Consider the following 25289-nt stretch of genomic DNA (forward strand, 5'->3'; position numbering starts at 1 on the left):
ACCACATAGAACTATGCACAAAAGGACTAAGATCAATACGCGACTACGCAAATGCAAACTAACTAAGGTTGAAACTATCCACATTTGTGCGCTTTTCAGTTTTTTATTATTATTAATCTCTTTTTAGTCTTGCTTTCTGAGAAAGCTTATTACAATATTCTGACATTTTATCCTGTTTAAGCTATTTGTCCGTTCTTTTACTTTTTCTCCATTCACGAAAAAAGTTTGTAATTAATTTTTCATTACATTGTTTACAGCCTTACACGTTTCTTAAAAGTCTTTAGACTGCATTTTTTTACATTCTTGCTTATATTTCGTAAAGAGCGTTAGATAGATGTGGTTTTATAAAACTGTAATATTTCCTTTTAGTTTTGTTTTCGGAGTTACTCTTCTATTGACTTGCACAATCATAAATAACATTTCAAAAATACATTTCATATCATTTACAAATAAGTACAACTCGAAAAGATAATATTAAATATATTATTCACTGTGTAACAGTAAATCATTCAATTAAGGTTTTCTTGGACTTGGAGGTGGAACATCTGGAAGACAGATACTAAATTTTTCTCGGACTCATTTAATTTATAGATAGAACACTTTCATGTGTCTTATCCATGATACTTAGGATTCCAGCTTTACCTCCCATTCAAAGGAAACTATGTTGAGAGTTTTACTGCGAATGATTTAATGACCACCTGATCATCTAAGCTGATTTATTTGTGATGCTGTTGTAAGATAAGTATTTTTTACTACAAGCCTATAAAAATGATTACTGCCATTGCAAACAAATCCACTAGTTCGTCAAATTTTTTCATACAACAATGTAAAAGCGAATATTTGAACAAGAAATTTATGAAAAGAATACACGAAACAACTACAACTATATTTTATTGGTTATTTATACAGGGCGAGTCATAATTATTTACCGTAGTATAAAGTATTGCAGAGTATTCTATATACCAAAACAAACATATTTTGTCATATAATCGTATAATCAATACTGCATCATTATCAAGATATGGTAACATTGCATTATTTCAAAGCTAGTTAATTATCCGTCGTTAAAATCGGAACTAACAGTTGATATTGTTTTATTGTTAGAAAGAGATGTATTTATAGTTGACCCTGTCTTGTAGTTATGGCATGTTTTGTTGATTCATGATGTTGAGTGTTATAATTGAGATTAGTGTTATTTTTACTTTACTGAATTGCATAACATAACATTTGGCACTAATACAAAATGGGAGAACCATATAGAAACAGTGAAATGACCGATATGATCTTGATTTACGGTGAAGTAAGAAACAATTCTGCTGCTGCTGTTTGCATCTACACTGAATGTTTTCTTGCCCGACGACACCCAACTTCAAAAACATTTGTAGCAGTGGAACGTTGCCTTAGGGAAACCTGTCGCTTTGAACCTGTGATGAACCATGCTGGTAGGCCACGAAGTCGCAGGACTGCTGCTGCTGAAGAAAACTTTCTGCATTCCATAGACAGTTCACCAGGTTCAAGTATATGACAATTAGTTGCACATTATCATATGTCTCAGAAGTCAGTTTGGAGAATTGTAGCCTACATGAGGCATTACTCCACCCATACCATCTACAATCTGTGCAAGAATTGCAAGGAGAGGTTGATTCTGAACGTCAGGATGGTTATTTCATGAAAATGCAGCTGATCAACATTTCTTAAGCAAAATACTGATACTGAATGGAGCAACATTTACCAGAAATGGTATCTTCATTCGCCACAACCAGCATGTCTGGGCATACCAGAATCCAAATGCTATTGAGGACTAGCTTTGAAATAACGCTATGTTGCCATATCTTGATAACAATGTAGTATCGGCTATATGTTTATATGACAAAATATGTTTGTCTTCTGCAATACTTTATAGTACATAATTACGACTCACCTGCATAGTACTGATTCAGTAAGAACATGTAACACATCTCCATTCAGAACTCCTTCTACATGCAAGGGCTTGAATTCAGCATTTTTTTTGATTTGCATCGTCAATAGCTTCACAGATTGAACCATTAGCCTGGTCCGACTCTTTAAGTCATTAAAAAATTTCCTTTATAATTAAAACTGAAATTAATTTTAATTTAGCTTATCCATCGCCATCTTTGCCTGGCAATATTTATTCGACAGCTTGTTAGTAAATACATCTTATTTGTTTAGGCAATAAATATGAGTCCATTGCATATGCTCATATCATCTATTTCTATAATTTGTGATGGTTTCATTGATATTTTGTGTCTATAATTCTCTAACTTCATTGTTTCTTTTGTGATCTAGGAGACTGTATCTTGTTAGTGATCTTAGGAGTTGCATCTCTACTTCTTCAATTCTTTTTATTTCTGAACCATACAATTATTATCATTGGAATGTGAACTTTAAAAAATTTAGACATTTTATTATCTATAGCAGTGGTATTCAATCTATGTTATGTATACCCCCAAGGATACGTATCCCTCTGATTATGTATGTAAAAATATTGACACAGGCCCTATTTATTTTATTACATCTGTTGGTAATTATTGCAATTCACATATTTTATTTTACAATATCAACACTTGTTTATACTTGCTTCAATAACATTTTATATAATTCATTACTATTAATATTGCATCAATAACTACTGAATGTAAATAATATTTATTTTGCATACAGCATCAATTATAGTCTTTTATTATTTCTTATATAATTTCAATGCAGTCTGGGATATGAAGGTAAAGTAAAATGTATTTTGAAGGTACGCTAGCAAAAAAGACTGAATACCACTGATCTGTATCACTTATTTTTCTATTACTATTGCATCCAAGAGTCCTGCACCATGGCATCGTGGCCTAAGGCATCCTGCTTAGGACTCGCATTACGGAATGCGCGCTGGTTTGAGTCCTCATGAGGGAAGAAATTTTTTCATGAAATTTCGGCCAGTGTATGGGACCGGTGCCCACCCAGGATCGTAATGCACTTAGGGAGTTACAATAGGTAGGAAAATCCTGTTCCGAAAGCCAGCTATAATGGCTGGGGTGGATCATCGTGCTAACAACACGATACCTCCATTCTGATTGGATGATCGTCCACCTCTGCTACGGCATGTGGGCGTGAGACCAGCAGTTGGCTGGTCGGTCTGGGCCCTTCATGGGGTGTAGTGCCACGGGATTGCACCCAAGATAGTTAAAGATGATTGTGTGTTTTAATGCATTATTATTTATTACTATCTAGTTCATATGGAGATCTTCTCCTCTGAATCCAAATACTTTACTTCTTGGGGTTGATCTGTAAATTTTTGGGCAGTTATATTTAGTTTAAATTATCATCTGGTCGTGCAAAAAATGACTTGATCATCAGTGAATAGGATAGTGCTCATAGGTGTTTTTGTCTTATTTATAAAATAATGTTCTGTTGTAACTTCCTGCCATTCTTCACACATGACATTGTCGAAATAATGTATAGAGGGTGAATATGAATTACATGGACAAACTTCAGGAAGTGATTCCTGACAGGAAAATGAACAAAAAAGCTCATCTGAACATGTGTCCGGAAATGCATGTCTTCCATGATGGATGGCAACACAATTCTTCATGATGTTACTCCCTCATACGATCACTCATTAGGTTCAGCATCATCCGGAGACCACTTATTTGGATCATTTCTTCTTCCACAATGTCTCAATGGCCAAGTATCTGCGATTGCTGCAAGTCACTCTGCCTCTCTTGCTCGAAAATGTGTTATTGGAAGTATGACAGGTCATGTGGCTGATGCATGATGGAACTCCTCCCTACTTCTGTGTTGAGGTTGGTCAGCATCTCAACATCTTCGGAATATGAATCGGATGAGGTCCTGTTGCATGGTCCTCCCGGTCACCAGACTTAAACTAACTTGATTTTTACCTGTGGGGACACCCTAAAAAGTGTCCTGTATGCTGAGTCAGTTCTTGATATGCAGATACTTAGCATGTCAATACAGCCTGTGATGCTATTCAGGTTCAGGCTGGAACATTAGAATGAGTGCGTCAATTCATGAAGTAACGTATGGACGTTTGCAACGAGGCTCATAGGGGTCACTTCGAACATCTACTCTAAAGTTGTCAAAAATTAAATGGATAGTATCGTGCAATGGAATGGAATGTAATTATGCTGTATTCCGGAAACTACGTGCATTTGCGGACATAGCCTATGTTCACATGAACTTTTTGTTCCTTTTTCTGTCAGAAATCACTTCCTGAAGTTTGTCCCTATAGTTTATATTCAGTCTGTATATTAAATAAAGTGGGAGAGAGATAACACCCTTATCATACACCTTGCGTGACCTTTCTAAACTCTGTGCAGATAGGTATCTAATGCTCTTGATTTAACAGTCGAGTTATTTTCTTTCTTGCTTCCCAGTATTTAGATGTAAGACTTGTATTTTTTTTTAGGTGCTTCACAGTGTGTTAAATGATTCATATCCATTTCTTCTTCTTGAGGAAACAATACACAATTTGGAGTACACTCTAAACTCTGTGTTATTTTTATTCACTTTTATTAATGTATTTGAATGTTATGAAATAATATGCTCCTTTAATAATATGCTCATGAGTCATGACCATTAATTTATATGTGAAAATGTTAGTAACTGGTCAGAATTCCAGTTCATTAGTCACAAACTTTTCGTTTATCAAGTATGATTTGAGACTTTCACATTGTTCAATAAGATTAGAGATTTTTAAAAATATTTGCACCATGTCATACATGTAGATACATCCAACATTTCCATCATCATATAAATAAAGTCTTTGGGAGTAGCTTTTGTAAACAGACAGGTTCTCCTTTTCCATTCTTTCCCGATGTTGGGTCAGATACAGTATATGACTCAGAAATGTTGAATGTCCCTACTCGGTGCAAATACCCAAAAATTCAGAACTTTTTCGTTTGTCCTTACTACCACTTTTTAAAGTATTTTCTCCTTTTATCAGACTTGGTGTAAAAAAGGTAGGGTAAAGAAGAACGGTACTAATTATAGCAGTAAAAATGTTTATTAAATTAAATTTTAAGTTGGAGATGATAAGATTTAATACCTACAAAAACTCATTCAGTGCTATTATAGAAGTAACTGTATTCATGAATGTGAACCCATGACGTTTGACAAGATACACTGATTTCAAAATTATGGTAACACTTTCATATGATTATTATTATGTAAGTATTAATGATACAATAGCTTGGTGCATGTACGTAATTTATTTAAGAAATTTCTTTTTTAATGGCCCGCTCTAAACACTAAATACGAGAACCTATTGTTGCACAGCATATATCACCACAACAATCAAATTCTTGCTACACTTTCTCCAACATAACTCTGTTTATGGATGCTATTACAGCACTGATCCAATATCTTACTTCTTCACGGTCTTCAGGTAGAAGTGGCACATAAAATTCATACTTCACATAACCCACATGGTATAAAGTCTGGCGACCCGGGAGGCCAAGGGGAATAGACCAGTAGCCTGTTTCATGAAAGGCCAGTAATTATCGTGGTAAATATTAAATTTCTACGGGGGTAAAATTTCTTGTTTCACAAAACTTTTCTTACTGCAGTAAAATGTCTCCTGCGGTAAACTATGATAATCACTTATTATCTTCTTGAGAAAGTATATAATAGCTATTTCGTAACATTTGGAATCATTATCGATTATATCATTGCTTTTTTATTGTATAACAATAAGAAAAATTGCTCACAGTATAAGCACAAAGATCATGGAACAAATCTCATTTCTGCGCAACGCACTTGGGAACAAAAGTAAGAATAAGAAAGAGTTTGGCGTTCATCCTTATTTTATTCTAGCTTACAAACTGTTATTTCTAAGAACTCTGGCATAACACTGCCAGGCCAATTTGCATTGCAAAAATAAAATATGTAGTGAGGTCCGAAGACTAACATATTTATTTAATGTTTCCCACAGCAATCAACATACATTGCTTCATGTCACTCAGAGCGTCAATTTTTATTAATGTTCCATCAACTAAGCCGCACACAAGTGGCATGCCAGCTATTTCATAACCGATTAACTATGACATTTAAATTATTAGGCCATTTGACAAGCTGACGAAAATAGATGTTATTTATTCCATTGATAACCATTCAAATGACAAGACAGAGATGCTGCTTTGGTGATAATGAATGGTTCCATTTAGCGTTGTGAAATAAGAAGTGCTCAATACTTTGCAGTACGGTATAAAACTGTTGAAAATTTAATCGAAATCGTTTATTATTTTCATAGATATTTTCCATATAACCAAATTCTGACCTTGGTCTGAAAATTCTTGGTCTTCTGTATTGTACAGGCAGCATTCTTCATCTTCATCACTGCATTCACTCCAAAACAATGCAGTGTACTTTTGACTTACTCAAATAAGTTATTTACATAATTGTTTAATTAATGCGGTAAATATGAAGGTAGTATTATTGAAACAATAATTAGTTTACCGTGGTAAATTAGTGCAGAAAAATTCTGGAGTAGATCTTTGAATACCGCGGTAGATTTATGAAACAGGCAGAGCAGTAGGGCCTATTCACTGGGCCTACAGCAGTAATGTTTTATGAAACAGGCTACAGGTCAGCAGTGGTAGCACATCCAATTCAACTATGTGGTAGATGGTTAATTCGGAAATGTCTACGAAACAACCTTCGTACTATTGTTACTGAATTTGTTTTTGCAAGCTGCAGAATGCAAAACGATTTATGTTGTGGAGTTGCCATTTTTCAATAATGTCTCCTATGGCAATGGAAATAATACGTTTTCTGAAATGTGAAACTTTGAAAGTTTATCCAATGAGATGTACCATGTTGATTTCTCATTGATAATTAATAATCATTAATACTTAATTAATAATTATCATATGAAAGTGTTAATATAATTTTGAAATACTGTGTACTGGATATTGTTTTAAGGTGACATTTTGGTATCGTAACCATCTTATCATTCATTAGAATGTTCAGATATCAGTTTCTGACATTCAGATAATGCCTTCACTAACGTGAATGTTATGTGAAATATGGCATGCAAGTGAATGTCGAAAAGTATTTTGTTTAAGTTTCACCGAATTATTATTTTGAAAACAGTTATCACTTTTTGGAGGTTCACATTCTATTGAGTGGCTATACGTAAGAATACAATATAATTTTTAAATTATTGGGCTTACATAAGTATTATCCTTCTTTGCTTCTGTAAATGTTACTCATATAAGTGTGCGTGGTTGGGCAAGAGTGCTCTCGTGAGTTTTTCATAGTTGGTATGCCTGCTGCAAAATTGGCTTGCATTCTTCCACTGCTTATGGATTACTGACAAGGATGAGATGTACTTTGATCGAACCACAGAAGAATCTCTATTTAGGAAGGTATGAAAATGTTTTGTTTGAAATTACATTCCATCTATTTTTTCAAAAGACAACTTGGGCTTTCTATGGAGTAATAAGTGAGTCAGAAGGAACATGTTGACATTAAAATGAAGTATTATTTGTAGTAATGAAATGGCATGAACTTATGTCCTATGAACTTATGTCCTATGAACGTATTGTGCTGCTCCCTAGTATAACACATTCTTAACCTGACTCATGTCAGCTAAGAGTGTGCACAGAATGAGCGGGTAGGAGTGCACACATACTCTTACCTGCTCATGATTATAATTCACTTGTTCAAGGACAACTTTCACACTTGATCATTGTTTTTCTTTATTTAAAATGATTGTGATAAAAATTATGATGTAGACCTAATAATGTTTGAAGTATTTCGTGTAAACTTATATGCACTCCAAGATTTATTTTATAATTTGACCTTATTTAAGATACTATATTCTTTAAATGAAATTTTACAATTGAATGCTTCTACTATCATTTAGTATCATTTAGAATAAAAATGGGTAAATATATCTAAGTCTACAAGAACGCTTTTTACTGCAGAATTTTGTTCCAAGAAGTTAAGAACCAATAGGATGAAAAATGGTGAGAGTGTGAGGAGCATATCTAGAGGCATGAGGATTGCCGCAAATACTTTGAGAAAGAAACTGAAAGAGGTAAGTGTCGTTTTTTAATTCGTGAAAAAGGCTTAATTAAGCAAAGAACACCAATGTATTTTTGATGGCAGTAATGGACTTTTTACAAATGAACTCATTTTACAATTCTTGAATTTTCCAGTTAATGATTTTAAAAACATAATGTAATTTTCTTTTTATGGTACCATCGCCACTTCACTAGGCAGATTTCACAACATTCTGACAGAAGAAATGGAACAAGAACTGGCTGATCACTGCAGGAATCTAGATAAAAGATTTTACGGGATTACTAGAAAGCAGGTAATGATGCTTGCATTTGAATATTCCATTGCTAATGGCATCTGCTCCAGATTCAACACTCAGAAAAATATGGGTGGTAAGGACTGAATGAAAGTTTTCTGCCGGAGACAGAATCTTTCATTGCACGTTCCACAGCAGTGTAGTTTAAGCAGAGCTCTTGGCTTTAATAAAATACAGTGTAAAAATTTTTTGACAATCTGAAGGAGTTCTATGAAGATAAAGTATTTCTTCCTCACCGAGTATTTAATATGGATGAGTCAGGCACATCAACAGTGCCAAACAAAACTCCGAAAGTTATTTCATCTACAGGAGAGAAAGACTTTTGTAATATATCCAGTGGAGAGAGGAGTGCAATAGTCACAGTTGTTTGCTGTTTCAGTGCAACGGGAATTTAACTACAGACAGCACTGGTTTTCCCACATAAACAAATGAACAACACCTTATTTTCTGAAGCTCCTGTGGGAAATTAAAACAAATAGGCCTAACTGACTTCAGATCTTTTTCGACAATGGTTGGAGCACTTTGCCGCCAATGTTCACCAGTGATGATTCTGTTCCTTTGGTTTTGGATAACAATGTGTCACACTGTTCTCTAGCTTCAATCATTTTCTGCAGGGACCACCATATCACGCTTCTAACCTTACCTCGACACGCAAGTCATATCCTGCAACCACTGGATAAAGATTTCTTTGGACCACTAAAAATGGCCTATTTATCAGAGGTGGATGGTGAATCATCCTGTGATGCTTTACCAAATATTGGGTCCAGACCTGTGGAGTAACAGTTAGCGCGTTTGGCCGCGAAACCAGGTAGCCTAGGTTCGATTCCCGGTCGGGGCAAGTTATTTGATTGAGGTTTTTTCCTGGGGTTTCCCTCAACCCAAATGCTGGGTAACTTTCAGTGCTGGACTCCGGACTCATTTCACCTGCATTATCACGTTCATCTCATTCAGACGCTAAATAACCTAAGATGTTGATAAAGCGTCGTAAAATAACCTACTAAACTAAAAAAAAAAACAAATATTAGGATTATTCAAAGCTGCATATTCAAGAACAGCACCTGTTGAAAAGCAGAAAAAACTTTTGCAGCAACAGGATTCAGTCCATTCAATCCTGACATTATTACCGAAGATCAATTTGCTCTATCTCTTGTCACTTTCAGAAGTTCAAAAAATCTTCAGCAGGCACAAACGTCGTTAAATGGCGAGAATGGGAACAGTGATGAAAATGTAAGCTCAGGCTCAACAGCAAAAGCAGGAAACGGTAATGAAGATATTAATCTGATAATAATGAACCCCACATCTACAGTGGGAATAAATGTGAAGGTAGCTGAAATATCTCCACTTCCAAAATGCAGAGTGGAAAAGAAGAGAAAGAGACAAGCTCAAAGATCAGAAATCCTTTCATCATCTCATAAAAAAAGTTGGAAGAGAGAGATAATAAAAAGAAAAAAGAAGGAAGTGCAAAAGCTGAGAGAGCAAACTGCAAAAAGGGAAATGTTACTTCTCGACAACTTGAGCTGTGGTCCTCAAAACCATCAACTTCCACATATCCTCCATTGCCTTCAAAGCAAGCTGGATCACAGGAACTAACTAAATACTCAGGAGAGCAATGACGGAGAGTGGATTCAGTGTAGAATGTATTCGTCTTGGTGGCATGACTTATGTTCAAGTTACAAAGGATATGGAACATTTGTCTGCGACTATTGTTCTTGTAATAATTGTTTGTTAGTTATCATTTTTACATTAATTCTCATTTCTACTGTTGTAGTTAAATTTATTACTAAATCTCATATTTCTTTTGTGGGCATTGTGCTCTAGAATAGTGTATAAAAACTCAGTTATAAGTGTATTGAAAGCCCTGAAAATTTCTATGTTTGCTTCAAATATCTTCTCATATAAAACAAATTATTTTGGCGTGAATTCAAACCTATGTTTCATAACTTCATCACTGCAAACCCTTCAGGCTTACTCACATACCCGCCTATGCGGCTAAGAGTGTGCATTTGTCTCTGTCTAAAAAAATTACATTTCATTTGTTTACTATCTCTTTCTAAAGTCCAGCTGCTGAATTTATAATTTGTATAATACTGTCATTCATTAAACAATTTTTTTTTTAAATTTCATCTATAATACATTAGATTTCACAGACAATAATACACTAGGTGCACACACTTACTCTCCTTTACCTTACTAGAAATCTAGAGAAAAAACACTTGTAGTCCCTACACTGATACATAAAAAGGAGATCTTAAGTGATGCGAAAATTGTGGATGGGCCAATTTATTAAAAAAACAACTTTCAAAATTTTTGTAAAATAATAAAGAAGAAACGTTATGAAAATTACATTGAGAAACTGAAAGAGAAAATAGATATTGAAGAGAACATTCAAGTTATTATGGCTATCAGTACAAAACGCAGACATATGGAAATGTTCTTCATCATATTATTATGTACTGAACTTCTTTATGGCTTCTGTGGTTACTGCTTGCCACATGAACAATAAGATGGCCATTCACGATTATTCATTGTTCTACAATATCAAACCCTAGTGTGTGACTTATTACAAAATGCTTACTTATCACATTCAATTTCAAATTACCCATGTTATGAAGATTTCATCACGGCCGGAATAGTTGACAGGTTTCTCATGTGTGTGTGGATAGTCTAAATAGTGATTACCAGTAAGATGTTCTTAGAAGGTAGTAATATTTCAAGTATGTGATACGCTGATTAGGAAATAAGCTGATAGGTTCACAAACAAGGAGAGAAGTTATTGTATCTTTGATGGTAAATTCATTAAAATCTGCAGCCTATTCCGAATTTATTTTGCGGAAATATTTTAACATTTCTTTGTGTTTTCTCATTTTTCGTCATCATTGTAAAATTTCTGATGGACTATGAAATCTATTGATTCTCAATAGAAACTTTCAGACGTACATAGAGGAATAACACGGTATTGCAATATTTCGCTTTTATTGTCAGAAATTTTTGTTTCAAACTTATAAATAAATTAAATTCGCTTTTAATTTGCCAGAAATTTTTGTTTCAAACTTATAAATAAATTAAAGTGAATTTGTCAAACTGATTTCTGTGGTCATATTGTTGACAAATGAACAAGTTTTGCTTATAGTACTTCTCAATTTCAATGACTTTATTAACTTCTGATTATTGATGACATGTGTATGACAATCTATATTTACTGTGACTATTTTTAACAGAAATATAATCACTTCCCTTAGCTATATATCCTCTTCCTCCATTATTCTTGTATTTAGTTGTAAATGAACAATAACGTTTATTGTGAACTTCAGTGGAGACTTCCATCTATAGAAGAGGCTCTTAGCTAAAGGATACTTCACTTTCAACGTCACTAGTTTCAATCTTCAATAAATGAATAAATGTAGGTGAATATGTAACTGGCTTCTGTGTCCATGTTGTTGATAATTAATGTTTGCTTCCACTGGTTTTCAATTAACATTAATTTGTTTTTCTCTTGATCATTTTCACACTCCTATAAAGAATAATAACGAATCACACATATGTTTAAAATGAAATAACCTACATAATTGTATATTAAATAATAAATGTACAAAGTATAGCATACACAAAAGGTTCAACACAGGGCAACAAAATATGTCAAAATGAGGAAGGGACATGGCGAAGAGATATTAAAAGACCTAGGGTGGAAATTTCGAATCAAGATGACGAAAAGCCAGACTTAGCATATTGTTTAAGGCACAAATCGGACACAAAGCATGGATTGACATCAATACCAGATTAGTGAAACCATCATAATTAGGCAGGTTTGATCATATTATGAAGTTTAAATGCAGAAAGCAAAGAACGGACATGCTGAAATTTTCCTTTGTAAATAGTACAAAAGTAGATTTGAACAGCTTATCTGCAACAATCTTTCAGGGCAGGAAACGTGAAAAGATTGGGAAATTACCAATATATATATATTTATTTATTTCCACTGATTATGAGTTATATCTGACAGTTGAAAGCTAAAACTAATAGTAGTAAAGCTGTTTCTACCGAACTGAGAGGAACACATACAAATTAAATTTTTTAGTCATATTATTTAATGATGTTGTACTACCTCCTAAGTTATTTAATGTTGGTGGATTTGGTGTTAGCAAGATGGTATTTGGCAAGGTGAGGCCGAGGATTCACCATGAGATTACTTGACATTGGTCTTACAGTTGGGAAAAATGCAAAAAAAAAAAAAGTCTAAGTGGGAATTAAAACCACGTCTGAATGCAGCTCTAGATCAGCAGGTAAATGCTGCAAGTGAAAATATATTAGCCTTATGCTGTGTTTAACCTTTAAGATTATATTATTATCCCTGTGCTATTGCGATGCTGTCTACTGGAAGAATGTAGCAATTGTTTATATGTCTATGTTGCAAGTAAATAATTACGGATTTTAACAAATGTTAGCTAGATACACATACCTGAGAATTATAAAGATTCTTGAGGTACTGGCGGCAAGCAAAATTTGAGTTCTCACATTGCAGTTTAAAATTATAGGATGCATTCACCTGCTTGGTATATTGTTGACAGACCTGGGCTGGCAAGCTGTCACCAACAAACAGCTAACAACATAAACAATACAATTAGTACCGGTAACTCATATTAGAAGAAAGGTAATTCTACAGAAAGAGTTTACCAAAGAAGGCACTATTTTTTCTTTTACAATTACAGGTACCATTTTTTCTTCTACAAATGCGTACTATGATTAGTAGAGAGTACTAATCATGTTTTATTTTCCAGCACCTGACCCAATACATTCCACAGGATAACCTAAAAACTTTTTGTATGTAGTTAATGAATGAATAAATCACCACCATACTGTCCATGTGGCTAACGGCTGTCCATATCAGACGCCAAGAGGGAACTAATCAACATTTAAATGTAAAACTGACACTAAAAATTCTTTCTTACTGGAGTGCTCCAGTCACCAAACATCCACCATCCAGAAATTTCCACCTGGACTTCTTTTCTTTACTGAATCGAACAATTTCACCACACATCATCACAGTCCATTACGGTTTCCCTCACAGAGGGCTTGTTGTAGTGGGAGAACATGCAGTGGTCTGTGGTGGTAAACTCTTTCTAGAATTAAAAAAAAAAAAAAAAAGTGAACTAGTACCTTTAACTAGACTAATGGGTCTACTAATGAGATGATGTTTCATAAAATAAACATTACTATACGCAGAGATGCCAAATGAAAACTTTTGGAATCATGCAATTTATACAAAATCCCTTTTTACTTTGGTAAGTAAAAATAGTAGGTACCTAAGTGATTTTTCACTATTTCATATTAACTGTTCCATGAAAAAAAGAAAGAATAACGTTACCAGTAGCAATAATAACTGAAACAAGAATAATGCTATTTAGAAACTAAATTATTATCTAGCCTACATGTTTATTATAATTTATAGAGACAACGAAGGCAAATTAACAGCAAGTGCAGGTACTTCCTTCTGCTAAAGGGGCTGTTAGAAAGTTAGAATTTTAACCAGGAACAACTGTTCACTTTTAAGGTCGCCTGCACATTTTTTATATCACTTAAGTCAAAATGTACGTATACGTGAATTAAAAAATGGTAAGGCCTATTTACAGTAAAAAGTACGGATGAATCAATTTCCCTTTTTTTGTATTATAAGAAATGAACTAACAAGCAAAAAATTAATTTGGAATCATGACTATGTTTTCTGCAATTAAAATCAGGTAAACGTCAACTAACCACAAAATTCCATTTCATTCGTAAAGCGTCTTTCCAGGAATGCTAAATGTCGCAGGCCATCTTCCGCAGTAGAGGTCCAGGGCACATATACAGTACCGGTACATTTCCTTTACCAAATATATACTTATACTTTAATTAAATTTTCAATGTTTTCCTATGATTAATGTACTGTCAGCCTCTTTACACTTTAACGCAGGGGTGCTTACCTTATGAATACTGCGGGCCAATATTTAAAAAATATTTTCTTTTTTAAGGCTGCGGACATCCTCCAATAATAAATGCAATTAACATAAATGTCTAATTAGTGATTACTGTAATTTATAGTAATTAATAATATGTCTGTTCAAATATTTTCTTAAATTTTAAGTTTGAAACTTTACTATCGGGCCGCAGCAAATATAGTGGCGGGCCGCGGGTTGTGCACCGCTGCTCTAACAGGAAAGTACTGTGTGTTCCCTGGACCTTTACTGTGGGAAGATGGCAGCTTGGCCGATGCTTACTACATGTCAATGTGTATTTCAATTCTACTGTCATAGGAGAGAGTAAGAATATTCCTAACATATAGATTACAAAATTAATAACATAGGACGTGTTGATGACCTTACTATAGGCCTACCCGTTATTTTTTTTTATAAAGATGGGACATGACAGTTAAGCGCTTTGTTGCCAATATAATATGGGCCATCAGCTGACGCTAACTAGCAGCTAATATTAGATGGCTGATGTTAAAACATTCATTGGCATAGGCTATATTGTAATATTTGACGTTTTATACAGAGTTTTATGAGTGTGTTTAATGAATTTTGCACTCGCTGAATCTCTCACCTCATTTAGTACAAGAAAATGGCTTTTGAATGATATACTTCGCTTGTTTTCTTTTTACTATGTTGGTGATTCCTAATAGTTCTATATTTGAACATGAAATGGGAACGACTTGTAAAAGAACGCAAATACTTGAGCATTTTCCGTCAAAATTACTTCGTCTACTACAAAATTACGAGCCAAATTGCAATGGTTTACTTAGTTATTTTAGTGAGAAGCCGCCAGAAGACTGAGCAATGGTCAGTTCTTCATAAGAGAGTTCAAAATCTGTTCTTACCAGTATGGCCAAGGATTCCAGTAGCCTACAGTCCCTTGATATCAGGTAAGCTGGCAGTTATTTTGTACACTTTCAGTTATGCAATTTAATATCACAGTCCTGTATCTGTAAGCATGTGTGGTGTCAGCATTTGTTCGTGCCTAAAATGACACGGAGTTAACTACTTTTATGATATTACCACAGTCTAGTATATACAGGTCCACACCTGTGGAGTAACGGCTAGCGCGTCTGGCCGCGAAACCAGGTGGCCCGGGTTCGATTCCCGGTCGGGGCAAGTTACGTGGTTGAGGTTTTTTCCGGGGTTTTCCCTCAGCCCAAATGCTGGGTAACTTTCGGTGCTGGACCCTGGACTCATTTCACCGGCATTATCACCTTTACCACATTCAGACGCTAAATAACCTGAGATGTTGATAAAGCGTCGTAAAATAACCTACTAAGAAAAAAAGTATATGCAGTCACGAAGCTTGAGGTGATGAGAGTATTAGGAACAACAGACTGTGCCGGTACTATTTCGTATTGTCTGTGATGAGACGATAGTAGCGATCCCAGTGGTTAGCAACTATCTATGGATGCTTATTCCCTACATGTTGAGCTTCGTGACTGTATATACTAGACTGTGATATTACATACTTTTCCAACAATTTAAGCAATAGGCCTATCTCATTTCTGAAAAATTATCTGCCTGAAAGCTGAGCTAAGCTGTTGTCTAATTTCTGTTCTTCCAAGGACTAATAAACCTAGGCAAGCATTCTTATGATTAATTTTCTGTGTCAAATAGCTTAAATCTACACCAGTGCATGTCCAGCTCGTATCTTTACTCTTAGCAAATAGCAGCAGTGACGTGCATTCCACCCAAGCAACCCAAACACGGCTTGGGCAGCACTGATTGATTATAAGAATCAGATATCTACGTAAATCCATGATTAAACTTTCTGTTTATTTAATCATAAAGTCCTGAAACGTTTCTAAATACGTTTTAATAATTGTAAGTCGCATGATGCACATACTGCGGTCCTGAGCTGGCAGCAGAGTGCCAGTCAAGACGCCAAGAGTCCTCTTGGTGCCAGCAGTGCTGAATGCAGGTTAGCATGGAAATTGCCATGACAACTCACATCATCATAACTTTTAACCAATGAGGGACGCCTCACGAGACTGCAGTAAATGTATATACCCCAAGCAGCTGGTAGCCTGCCTAGGCTGCGCGAAGTCGAATGAGTGTGAAATGTACCATTTCTCTCGCGTTTGTTTGTACCGGTATTTTGTAGTTACATTATGTACGTATATATAAGTGCATAAAAAGTTTTGATTATGTCTGGTGATAATAATAATTTAATTCAGTAACAAAAGCTAAATGCAATAATTTAACTAAAGCAATACGGGATCATGATGTCGCTATTGCACATATTCGTGCTTTTAACGCACTCAAGACTTTTGGAACTGTGCATATTGAAACTGAACAAAGTGACTAAACACAACAAAGTATTATTCTACATAATGAAAAGGTAACACGCAATAGAGACATTCTGAAAAGGCTTATAAACGCCGTTTATTTACTTGCAAAACTGGAACTTTCATTTAGAGGAAACGGTAAGTCGAAAATGTCCAACAACCGCGGTAATTATTTAGAACTTTTGGACTACACCGCCTAGTACGACCCTCTTCTAAAAATCACTTGGAGACATCTACAGTATTCAAAGGTGTATCAAATCGTATTCAAAATGATTTAATTGAATCTGTTGCCAGTGTACTTAATAAGGAAATTAAACAGCAATTACAGAAATCTGATTTTTTTTGCCATATAGGTCTAGCTGATGAGACAACTGACGTCTCGAATAAATCACAATTTTCTCTCGTTTGTCGATATACGATTGAAGGAAGGGTGGTAGAGAAGTTTGTGTGCGGCAGCACATTCTGATATTATTTTTAAAAGATATTCAAGACTTTTCAAACTGCAGTAAGAAACTTGTCGCACAGAGGGAAGTGCAGTGATGGCCTCTTCATTACATGGTGTCAAGCTAATATTAAGGCGTCTTTTCCACAAGCACTCTTTGTTCACTGTTATGCACACTGTTTACATTTAGCACTGTCCCAAAGTGCTTTAAGTATTCCTGAATGCCGTGTATTTTTTGCTACTCTTTCTGGGCTTGCAGCATTTTTTTCCAAATCATCAAAGCGCACAAAATTTCTTGATGAATTTCTGGGTCGACGATTATTACCACATGTTTCCCCAACAAGATGGAATAGCTCGTCACGACTTACCAATGCTTAGAGTAGTCTTTTATAATAGTATTTTTAATTTTAGGCAGTAGTTGCAATAGGCCTAATCTTATAGATTTTGTAAAAAAAAAAGGGGGTACCAAATACCAACGTATTTTTATAATTAGTAATGTTATAAGTATTTGAATCAAATATAAGTAGTAAGAAGGAAAAGAAAACTTCGACTACGCGGTGCTTAGGTAATCTGTTGGGCCACCGCATGTCAATGAATAGCAGGCATGGGAAATAAAATAATTTATTTATAGATTCACAATGGCAAATTCAGCTGTTTCTTTCGTATATTTTTACATTAAAAGGCGTGCGAAATGTCTTACCTCGGCTTGTTTGTGCTTGCTTTAAATCGAGTTGCGGTAATGGCCTTCCAAGCTTCTTTAGTTTACACTTATCTTTCAAGATTAAAACTGAAAAATTTGTTTGTAAAATATATTGAACACTATTCATTTTCTTTGGAAACGAATAGGGCCTACTAGTCACACAGATGAATATATTAAGACTAAAAAACACCAAGAACGACTAAATGGACATTTAAAGGATTGTAAGAAACTACTAATAAATACAACAATCAATAACACACGTACACGCGCGAAAAGGATGATCTGAGTTACAGATTGGAAGAAAAAACAGCTACAATCAGTGAATATTACAGTAATATAGGCTTAATATAAAGTGGAAACATTTCAATTCATTGTTGAAGTTTAAATATTCGAATACCATCTATAAAATCACAAACATAAGCCTATAAAAAAGTTAGAAATCATTTTAATTCATTGTTGAAATTTAAATTTTTCGAAAATCATATACACAACAAAGAACATGTCCAAAAAAAAAAAAAAGGACTGCACTAATAATTACTTATAGATAACCATAAAGAAAATGATACAAAGATCAGATGTTGGTGCAAAAGAAACGGCTTTTTAGTACAGTTTCAGCTGTTTAATTTTTTTTATCACCTAAGCCTACTTGTGAAGGTATTTAGTCATGTTGATGCTGCCAATACTGCATTGCAAAATCGAACCTTGTCTTTCAAGAAAGCTGTGTGTATTCTACAATGTCTGCATTCCACAATGCAATCTTCCTAATGTGATGGATTTTCACATTCTGGAGTAGAGTAACATATAAATCAACTACAACGGCATTGCCCGAGTCACAACTCCCACGGAACTTGCAGCCACTTGATATTTGAACACTGGATCCATGCCACATGTTCATTCATCTCCTGAAGATTTGTATTGTAAAGAATATTACGAAATTGTTGACTGTATTTTGAACTGTTTGGATGATCCCACTGACACTTTTACTGCAGATTTTCTTGTTAAGATTGAGAATTTTCTAATTGGTGGTTTGAATGACGGTGATAAGGAACTGGAAGAAATTATCTCATTTTATAAAGATAACTTGGACAAGAAGAGACTGCTTTTACTCAGGGACATGTTATTAGATGTTGCAAGATCATAACTGCACCACATTACAGATTTTCAGACTGTTTTTAATCTCCTTCGGAACGAAACTTTTCTTCGTGACATGCTACCAGAACTTCTTAAGTTCATGAGACTAGTTCTTACAACACCAGTGTCTACCTCTATTGCTGAGCAATCATTCTCATCTCTCCATAGACTTAAATCCTATGCTAGGTCTACCATGAGTCAACAGCGAATTAATGATGTAGCTATCATTCATTGTCACAGAGAAGAACCTCTGCATTTAGATTTTTATGAAATAGCATATGAGTTCATCACTAGAAATTAAATTCGCAGACATACATTTGCTATGAAAACGTAATTCGCCAAAGGGGCACTCTTCTGTGGTGCAGCATGTTAAGATTTTATTAATCCTCATGAAAAATGGTAGTGTTGTTAATAATGAAATATTTATTCATTAAACAGACTAAACTTGAATGTGGTTTTCCTTTTTTGACTGAGCACCCCAATAAATTTTACAAGTCGGCATCTATGATCACTGGGCTATAGCTTATTTTTTATGGTGACAAATTTAAAGCATGATTATTGTTCTTATATGCTGTACAGCAAAGTTGTCTGAAAAATAATAGATTTTTGGACAAGTTTTGCATCTAGTCCTTAAAATTCTGGAGTTTATGTTGAAATTTATACATAGGTGTTATACTGTGTTCGAGACACTCTGAAATCGCAGCAAAATATGCTCAATTTTTTATACCTGTTTTGAAATACACATATGAATGCACTATAGCTTGGTAGCTATTCCAATATCAAGATTATGCATTATTTTACACAATAATCAAATAGTCTTCTGAAAATATTGAACTTTATTGTTTGGCTCTCAAGTCCTGGCTAAGTAAAATGGAAACTTGTTTTTACAGTGCCTTTAAGGTACATGTATCCACAGATATCCAACAGTGAAAAGTTGCAGTATAGGCCCATGGATTACATTTTCTTTAAAGATATTTTCTGGCAGATTTTCGATTAGGCCTACTTTAATTCTTGGACCGACTGCACAGTTACCCAAGTAGCAGTGTATGTTTTATGCTGACTGTGAGTTGCATGTACTGCCCTCCCAAGCCAAAAGGGCGTATCTCAAGGATTTTCTGAAAATCAGTTTTTGAAGTAATTGGATAGTTCAGATGCTAATATATCTATTTCCTAAAGGAAATGGCCGTTTCTCAATAAATTGTGCCTTTAAAATGAGATTTAATGAAAGCCGTATCTCAAAATTAATATGAATTCCTAAGCGAATTTGGCGGAAGTTCATTTTTCTAAGCAAAAAGGCCGTTTCTCAGACATACGTTCTTTTCGCTTAGTATTTCCTATTTGCCATTCTAGTCAAATTAGACAGAATGACTGGTAAATAAATTGCTGTCTCTTCACTAATTTTCTAGATAATATTTGTCTTAGATTGCAGTATTTTTTTACAATACTGCTATTTAGTATGTGTTGTAATCTATTAAAATAATAAAAATAATTAATAAAATAAAACAGAATTAATTTCACTTACTGGTTTTTTATGTACAATATGAGATACACCTAATTTGCTAAGCATATCAGTATCTTCAACAATTAATATTAATACTTAGCAAATTAGGCGTATCTCAAATTGTCCATAAAAATGTAAGCTATTAGCCTAAAAATTGTATTCTATATATTTTGAATATATTTCTATAATGAATACGCTGAAAATTCCAATAATTTAACTTTAAAAGTAGGCGCGCTTTGATCATTCACTAAATCCTCAATACTGAAAAATATTCAAGTTTTGAGATAAGGCCTTTTGGCTTGGGAGGGCAGTGTACCTATCTTCACCGGAATATCTTTGTACTTAAATCGTTATTTTAGCAGTAATTTATGATAACGTGGCATTTTTATAATCTACTCTATGTATGGTACACACAAAAACTTCATGTATGCCATCCTGACCAGCTAGAATATAATTACTTGGTCCCCAAATAATTATAATAGACCCGATAACTACAAACAATATAATGAACAAAATAATCATACACATACACAAATTTGGATCATATTTGTCTTAAGTCATACATATTTATTCCATCTTATACCATGATCCAGATATATGAACTAATTTTGAGAATTTCTTGAGAACTCAAAAAGGTATTTATAAAGAGTACCGATTTTGAAATATTGACTTGCACAGTGAAAAAAATAGAAATGCTCTTTTTTTTTATAACCATTTTAGGAAATTTCTTACCAATGAGCATCCTTATGCCTTTTGAGGGTACTGCATTCACTGAAACTTTTACCACATCTAGAACAGGAAAATGGTTTTTCACCTGTATGCGTTCTCATATGTCTTTTTAACGTTCCACATTCACCGAAACTTCTTCCACACTGATTGCACGCGAATGGTTTTTCTCCTGTGTGAGTTCTCATATGGCGTTTTAGAGTTCCACATTCACTGAAACTTTTACCACACTGATTACACGCAAATGGCTTCTCTCCTGTGTGAGTTCTCATATGTCTCTTGAGAGTACCACATTCACCGAAACTCTTTCCACATTGTTGACATGTAAACGGTTTCTCGCCCGTATGGGTTCGTAAATGTCTTTTCAATGTACCGCAATCGCTGAAACTTTTTCCACATTGCGTACATGGAAAAGGCTTCTCACCGGTATGTGTTCTCATATGCCTTTTTAAAGTACCACACTCTCCGAAACTTTTTCCGCACTGGGTACATGAAAAAGGTTTCTCCCCTGTATGCGTTCTCATATGTCTTTTTAAAGTACCACATTCTCCAAAACTTTTTCCACACTGGTTGCACGATGTATGCATCATAGTGCACTTCAGTAAAAAAAAGAAAAACAACTGAAACTACATGTAGCTTGTATAATAATTTCTTCGAGTATTATAAGACGTAATCAAATGTCACAATAATGTTTCCTGGTATCATTAATTATTGTATCTAAGGCATTTTCAACATATAGACGTATTCTAAACTCTATTAGCAAATATCCAAGATGGTATAAGTATATTAGCTGAAATTTTATCAGCAATCGAGGAATCTGAAATTACAAACCACAGTTTTATTAATTCTATTTTTCTGGTAGTCGTTAACTGTTCTCAGCAATTCTTTGTAACATGTAGTCAGTACATCATATTTGTTAATACTTCTTTCGTTTCTAAGTGTAATAACAACACATCTTTTATGAAAATATTTGGTATTTTTTTACAACTGCGTTAACAAAGAAAGGTAGGCTGTATTTACATACTTAGCTTCTAGTCGAGTCATATGTACCGTAAATAAAAGATAATTGATCGGCGACGCCAATTTCGCGCCGAAATAAAGGTGGAAGGTTGCTGTGAAAGTGTAGGCCAGCTGAGAGGCGGGATAGCATGTCTTACATTTAAGCTTTTTGGCAGGTACATAGAAAGCGAGTTTTCGTAAGGTCAAGTATCAGTGACAGGTTAGCTTTTGATAAGTTGAGGCTTTTGGTATGCCTTGCATATACGCATTTTGGTCGGTAGATGGGTGTGGATATATCCTCCTTCCTTTGGTACCTAACACAATTGTAAAGAATTACCAATATAAAAAATGATAATGAATGAACTATTCACTGAAAATTATTTCAACACCACATCTTATTTTTGTATTTAGTCAGAAATAGCAGATAGAATATATCATAAAGAATATTAATTCACGTTCAGTTGGGTCAACCTGGTTCTTTGCATGTAGGCCTAGGTGTAGGACCATATGTTTCTTCAATAATATCGTTCCCTTAAAAAGAATATATGTGGAATTTTAAATTTTCACTTCGAATCCTGGTAAGCATAATATTAAAGCAAAGGTATTTTATAGAAAAACAAAAAATATTAAAATTAAGCAGCAGAAGAAAATGCAAATATTTGTTAAAATTAAAGTTAATATATATTTTTTTGTTTCTTGTGATTTCGGGAACTTAACTTTTGATTAGGACGAGTGGAAACAGGAGCAAAACCAAGTATAATATTGACAGTATGTTATGCCTTCATGTACCGGTACGATCTAGTTCGAGCACTGTTTTGTTGTCTTAGGGTACGTACACTTTGGAGCAACGATAAACGATAAAACAAACGATCTAGCGACGCTTTGGTATTATCAAAGGATCAAGTGTTCATATCGGAGCAACGAGGACGCAGGAAGCGAACATTTTGATTTATCAGCGGAAGATATTCTATGCATTCACTTAATGAAAGAAGATATATAGGAAATATCAGCTGCTAAGTTCAAGGTTAATATAAGTTAAATACGTACAAAATTAAACCAGTTTCTCATCCCAAAGATAGTATAAATTCGTTGTGTTGTGATTGGTTCTTGTGATCACATAATATATGACCAATAAATACACAACTGATCAATTTGCCAATATCTACAATAATTAATTTAATATGCCGAAATAATAATAAATCGATTAATATTCGGATATACTGACAACCACCGGTAATTATACAGATTAATATTATCTTAATCAGAGATCATATAAACGACAAGAGCGAAGAAAATGGTACTTTTCTTTTTCGTCGCTTTTATCGTGTATCTTCGCTTTTATCGTTACTCCAATATGCACACCTCAATGACAATGCATGCTTCAATTCTCCCTGATATAGCATCGCTGCTTCCTTTATCGTTTATCGTCGCTCCAACGTGTACGTACCCTTAGATGTATAGTTGCAAAGAAAAAAATGCAACTTACCAAAAAGATGATACTGAAAGTTTTTATTACACTTGTATAAATGCATTAGGCCCTATATGTACAGAAAATCACAAATTATCTTATTGATATAATTTTAAATTTGAGAATATTTTTACCACGGCAAAACTCTAAAATTTGTATCTCCTTTAGAACTGATTGTTTGCATACTGAATGAGCCAATATAACTAACATAGTGCTTACATTGCAAATAAAGGTAAAGTGATTGTCATATCTACAGTAGATGTCTCATTTAATAAAAAATAGAAAACTTAAAAATTTGTAATAATTCAAGAGATATCTATTATAGCTAATTGGGTCGACACTACATATTAATACGGTAGATAAAAACGAACATACATTCTGTAATGTACCTTGTAGCGACATAAGTTACTATTATAGATCTATACATTTATTTTATGCAATGTAGAAGACAGAGGATAAGTAATTAATACCTTCATATATGAAGAACAACCAAATGAAACATCATGGAAAGGAACACAAACTGCAATTTTCGTTAAGATATGAAATTCAGAGGAAGTGCAGACACTGTGAACCACAATGAGCAGATAGTAAATTTTTAAACCGCTTCTTCATTAGAATCACACTGCTATGGACATTTCTTCATGAAAATATCCTAAATCGAAGAAGATAATTCACCAATGATATAAAAATGGAAAAGGTGCAATAATAATGCAAACTTTCTCTTCAGTCACATGCCAATTTGAAGACATTTACTAAGAGATAATATAATTAACATTAGTTCTATCCGATTATGAGGTATATAGTAGGTTTTTGGCTTTGGATGTCATACTTGATACTTGCTTCTAGTCACCATTGCACTCACCATTTTGGCATTTGCACGGCTTTCTGGATTGTTTGACAAATTTCTTTAAAATATAATTTTATTTTCAAATTTATATGTTCTATGTAAAGGAGGTACGAGAATATGAATCAATTAAGGATTTTTAAGTTTTCATTTACTATTTGGTACATAAGCTTCATGCAAACAAGAACAGGGACGAAATTTATGTTGTACTTATAAAATTTTGACCTCCATTTCATATATGGATCAAAAACAGGATAAATTAAAAAACGATCGTGACCCAAGCTGCAGAAATGAAGTTTATAACAATAGACCTATAGGATGTACACATTTTAATAAGAAATACCTTTTTTTTTTCAATAAATCGAACATGTAATCAATTTACAATAAAATATACGAGTATAAGGAGAATTGGAATTCGCATCCATAGAGAAAGAAGAATGACTGATTGGTCACATCTGGACTTGGATAAAGAGAGAAAAGGAAGTCGATTTGAATAGGTACCGGTACTCTATGAAAACGTAATTGTTTCCGTCAGCAAGTAGACATACCACAGTATTCAAAACAGGAATAGTCCGAAGTCATTGCAAAAATTAACTCAATAGTGTACAAAGTGGAGGGTTAAAATAAATGAATGAAAGTCAAGTTTTCACAAAAAGAAGATCCCTAATGCCATCTCCATTACAAATGAACAAAGATATACTATATGCAACAAACACTATCTAGGAATGAAATGTGATAGAAGTGTTAACATGGTATGTCACATCAGATATAATAAATAGACCCTACGAAAGATAAAGTTACAGAGAATATATCACTTGTATCCCTTGCTTTT

The 25289-nt window shown here is 34.1% G+C and overlaps 1 protein-coding gene and 1 long non-coding RNA gene across 2 annotated transcripts in view; one reads left to right on the forward strand and one right to left on the reverse strand.

Moving 5' to 3' along the window:
- Positions 1-10851: 10851 nt before the first annotated feature.
- LOC138697332 (uncharacterized) lies at positions 10852-24481 on the reverse strand. Its single transcript, XR_011331570.1, has 4 exons — positions 24084-24481; positions 21153-21963; positions 12804-12944; positions 10852-11858 (listed from the first exon to the last, which is right to left on the reverse strand). It is a non-coding gene; the product is annotated as an uncharacterized lncRNA (long non-coding RNA).
- LOC138697306 (cytochrome b5-related protein-like) overlaps positions 15150-25289 on the forward strand; it is a 121116-nt gene continuing 110976 nt past the window's right edge. Inside the window, exon 1 of the mRNA XM_069822772.1 lies at positions 15150-15242. Within this exon, the coding sequence (XP_069678873.1) occupies positions 15202-15242 (41 nt within the window). The 5' untranslated portion in view covers positions 15150-15201. The remainder of the gene's footprint in view (positions 15243-25289) is intronic.

This window comes from Periplaneta americana, chromosome 1 (assembly GCF_040183065.1).
Source record: "Periplaneta americana isolate PAMFEO1 chromosome 1, P.americana_PAMFEO1_priV1, whole genome shotgun sequence".
Taxonomy (NCBI): Eukaryota; Metazoa; Arthropoda; class Insecta; order Blattodea; family Blattidae; genus Periplaneta; species Periplaneta americana.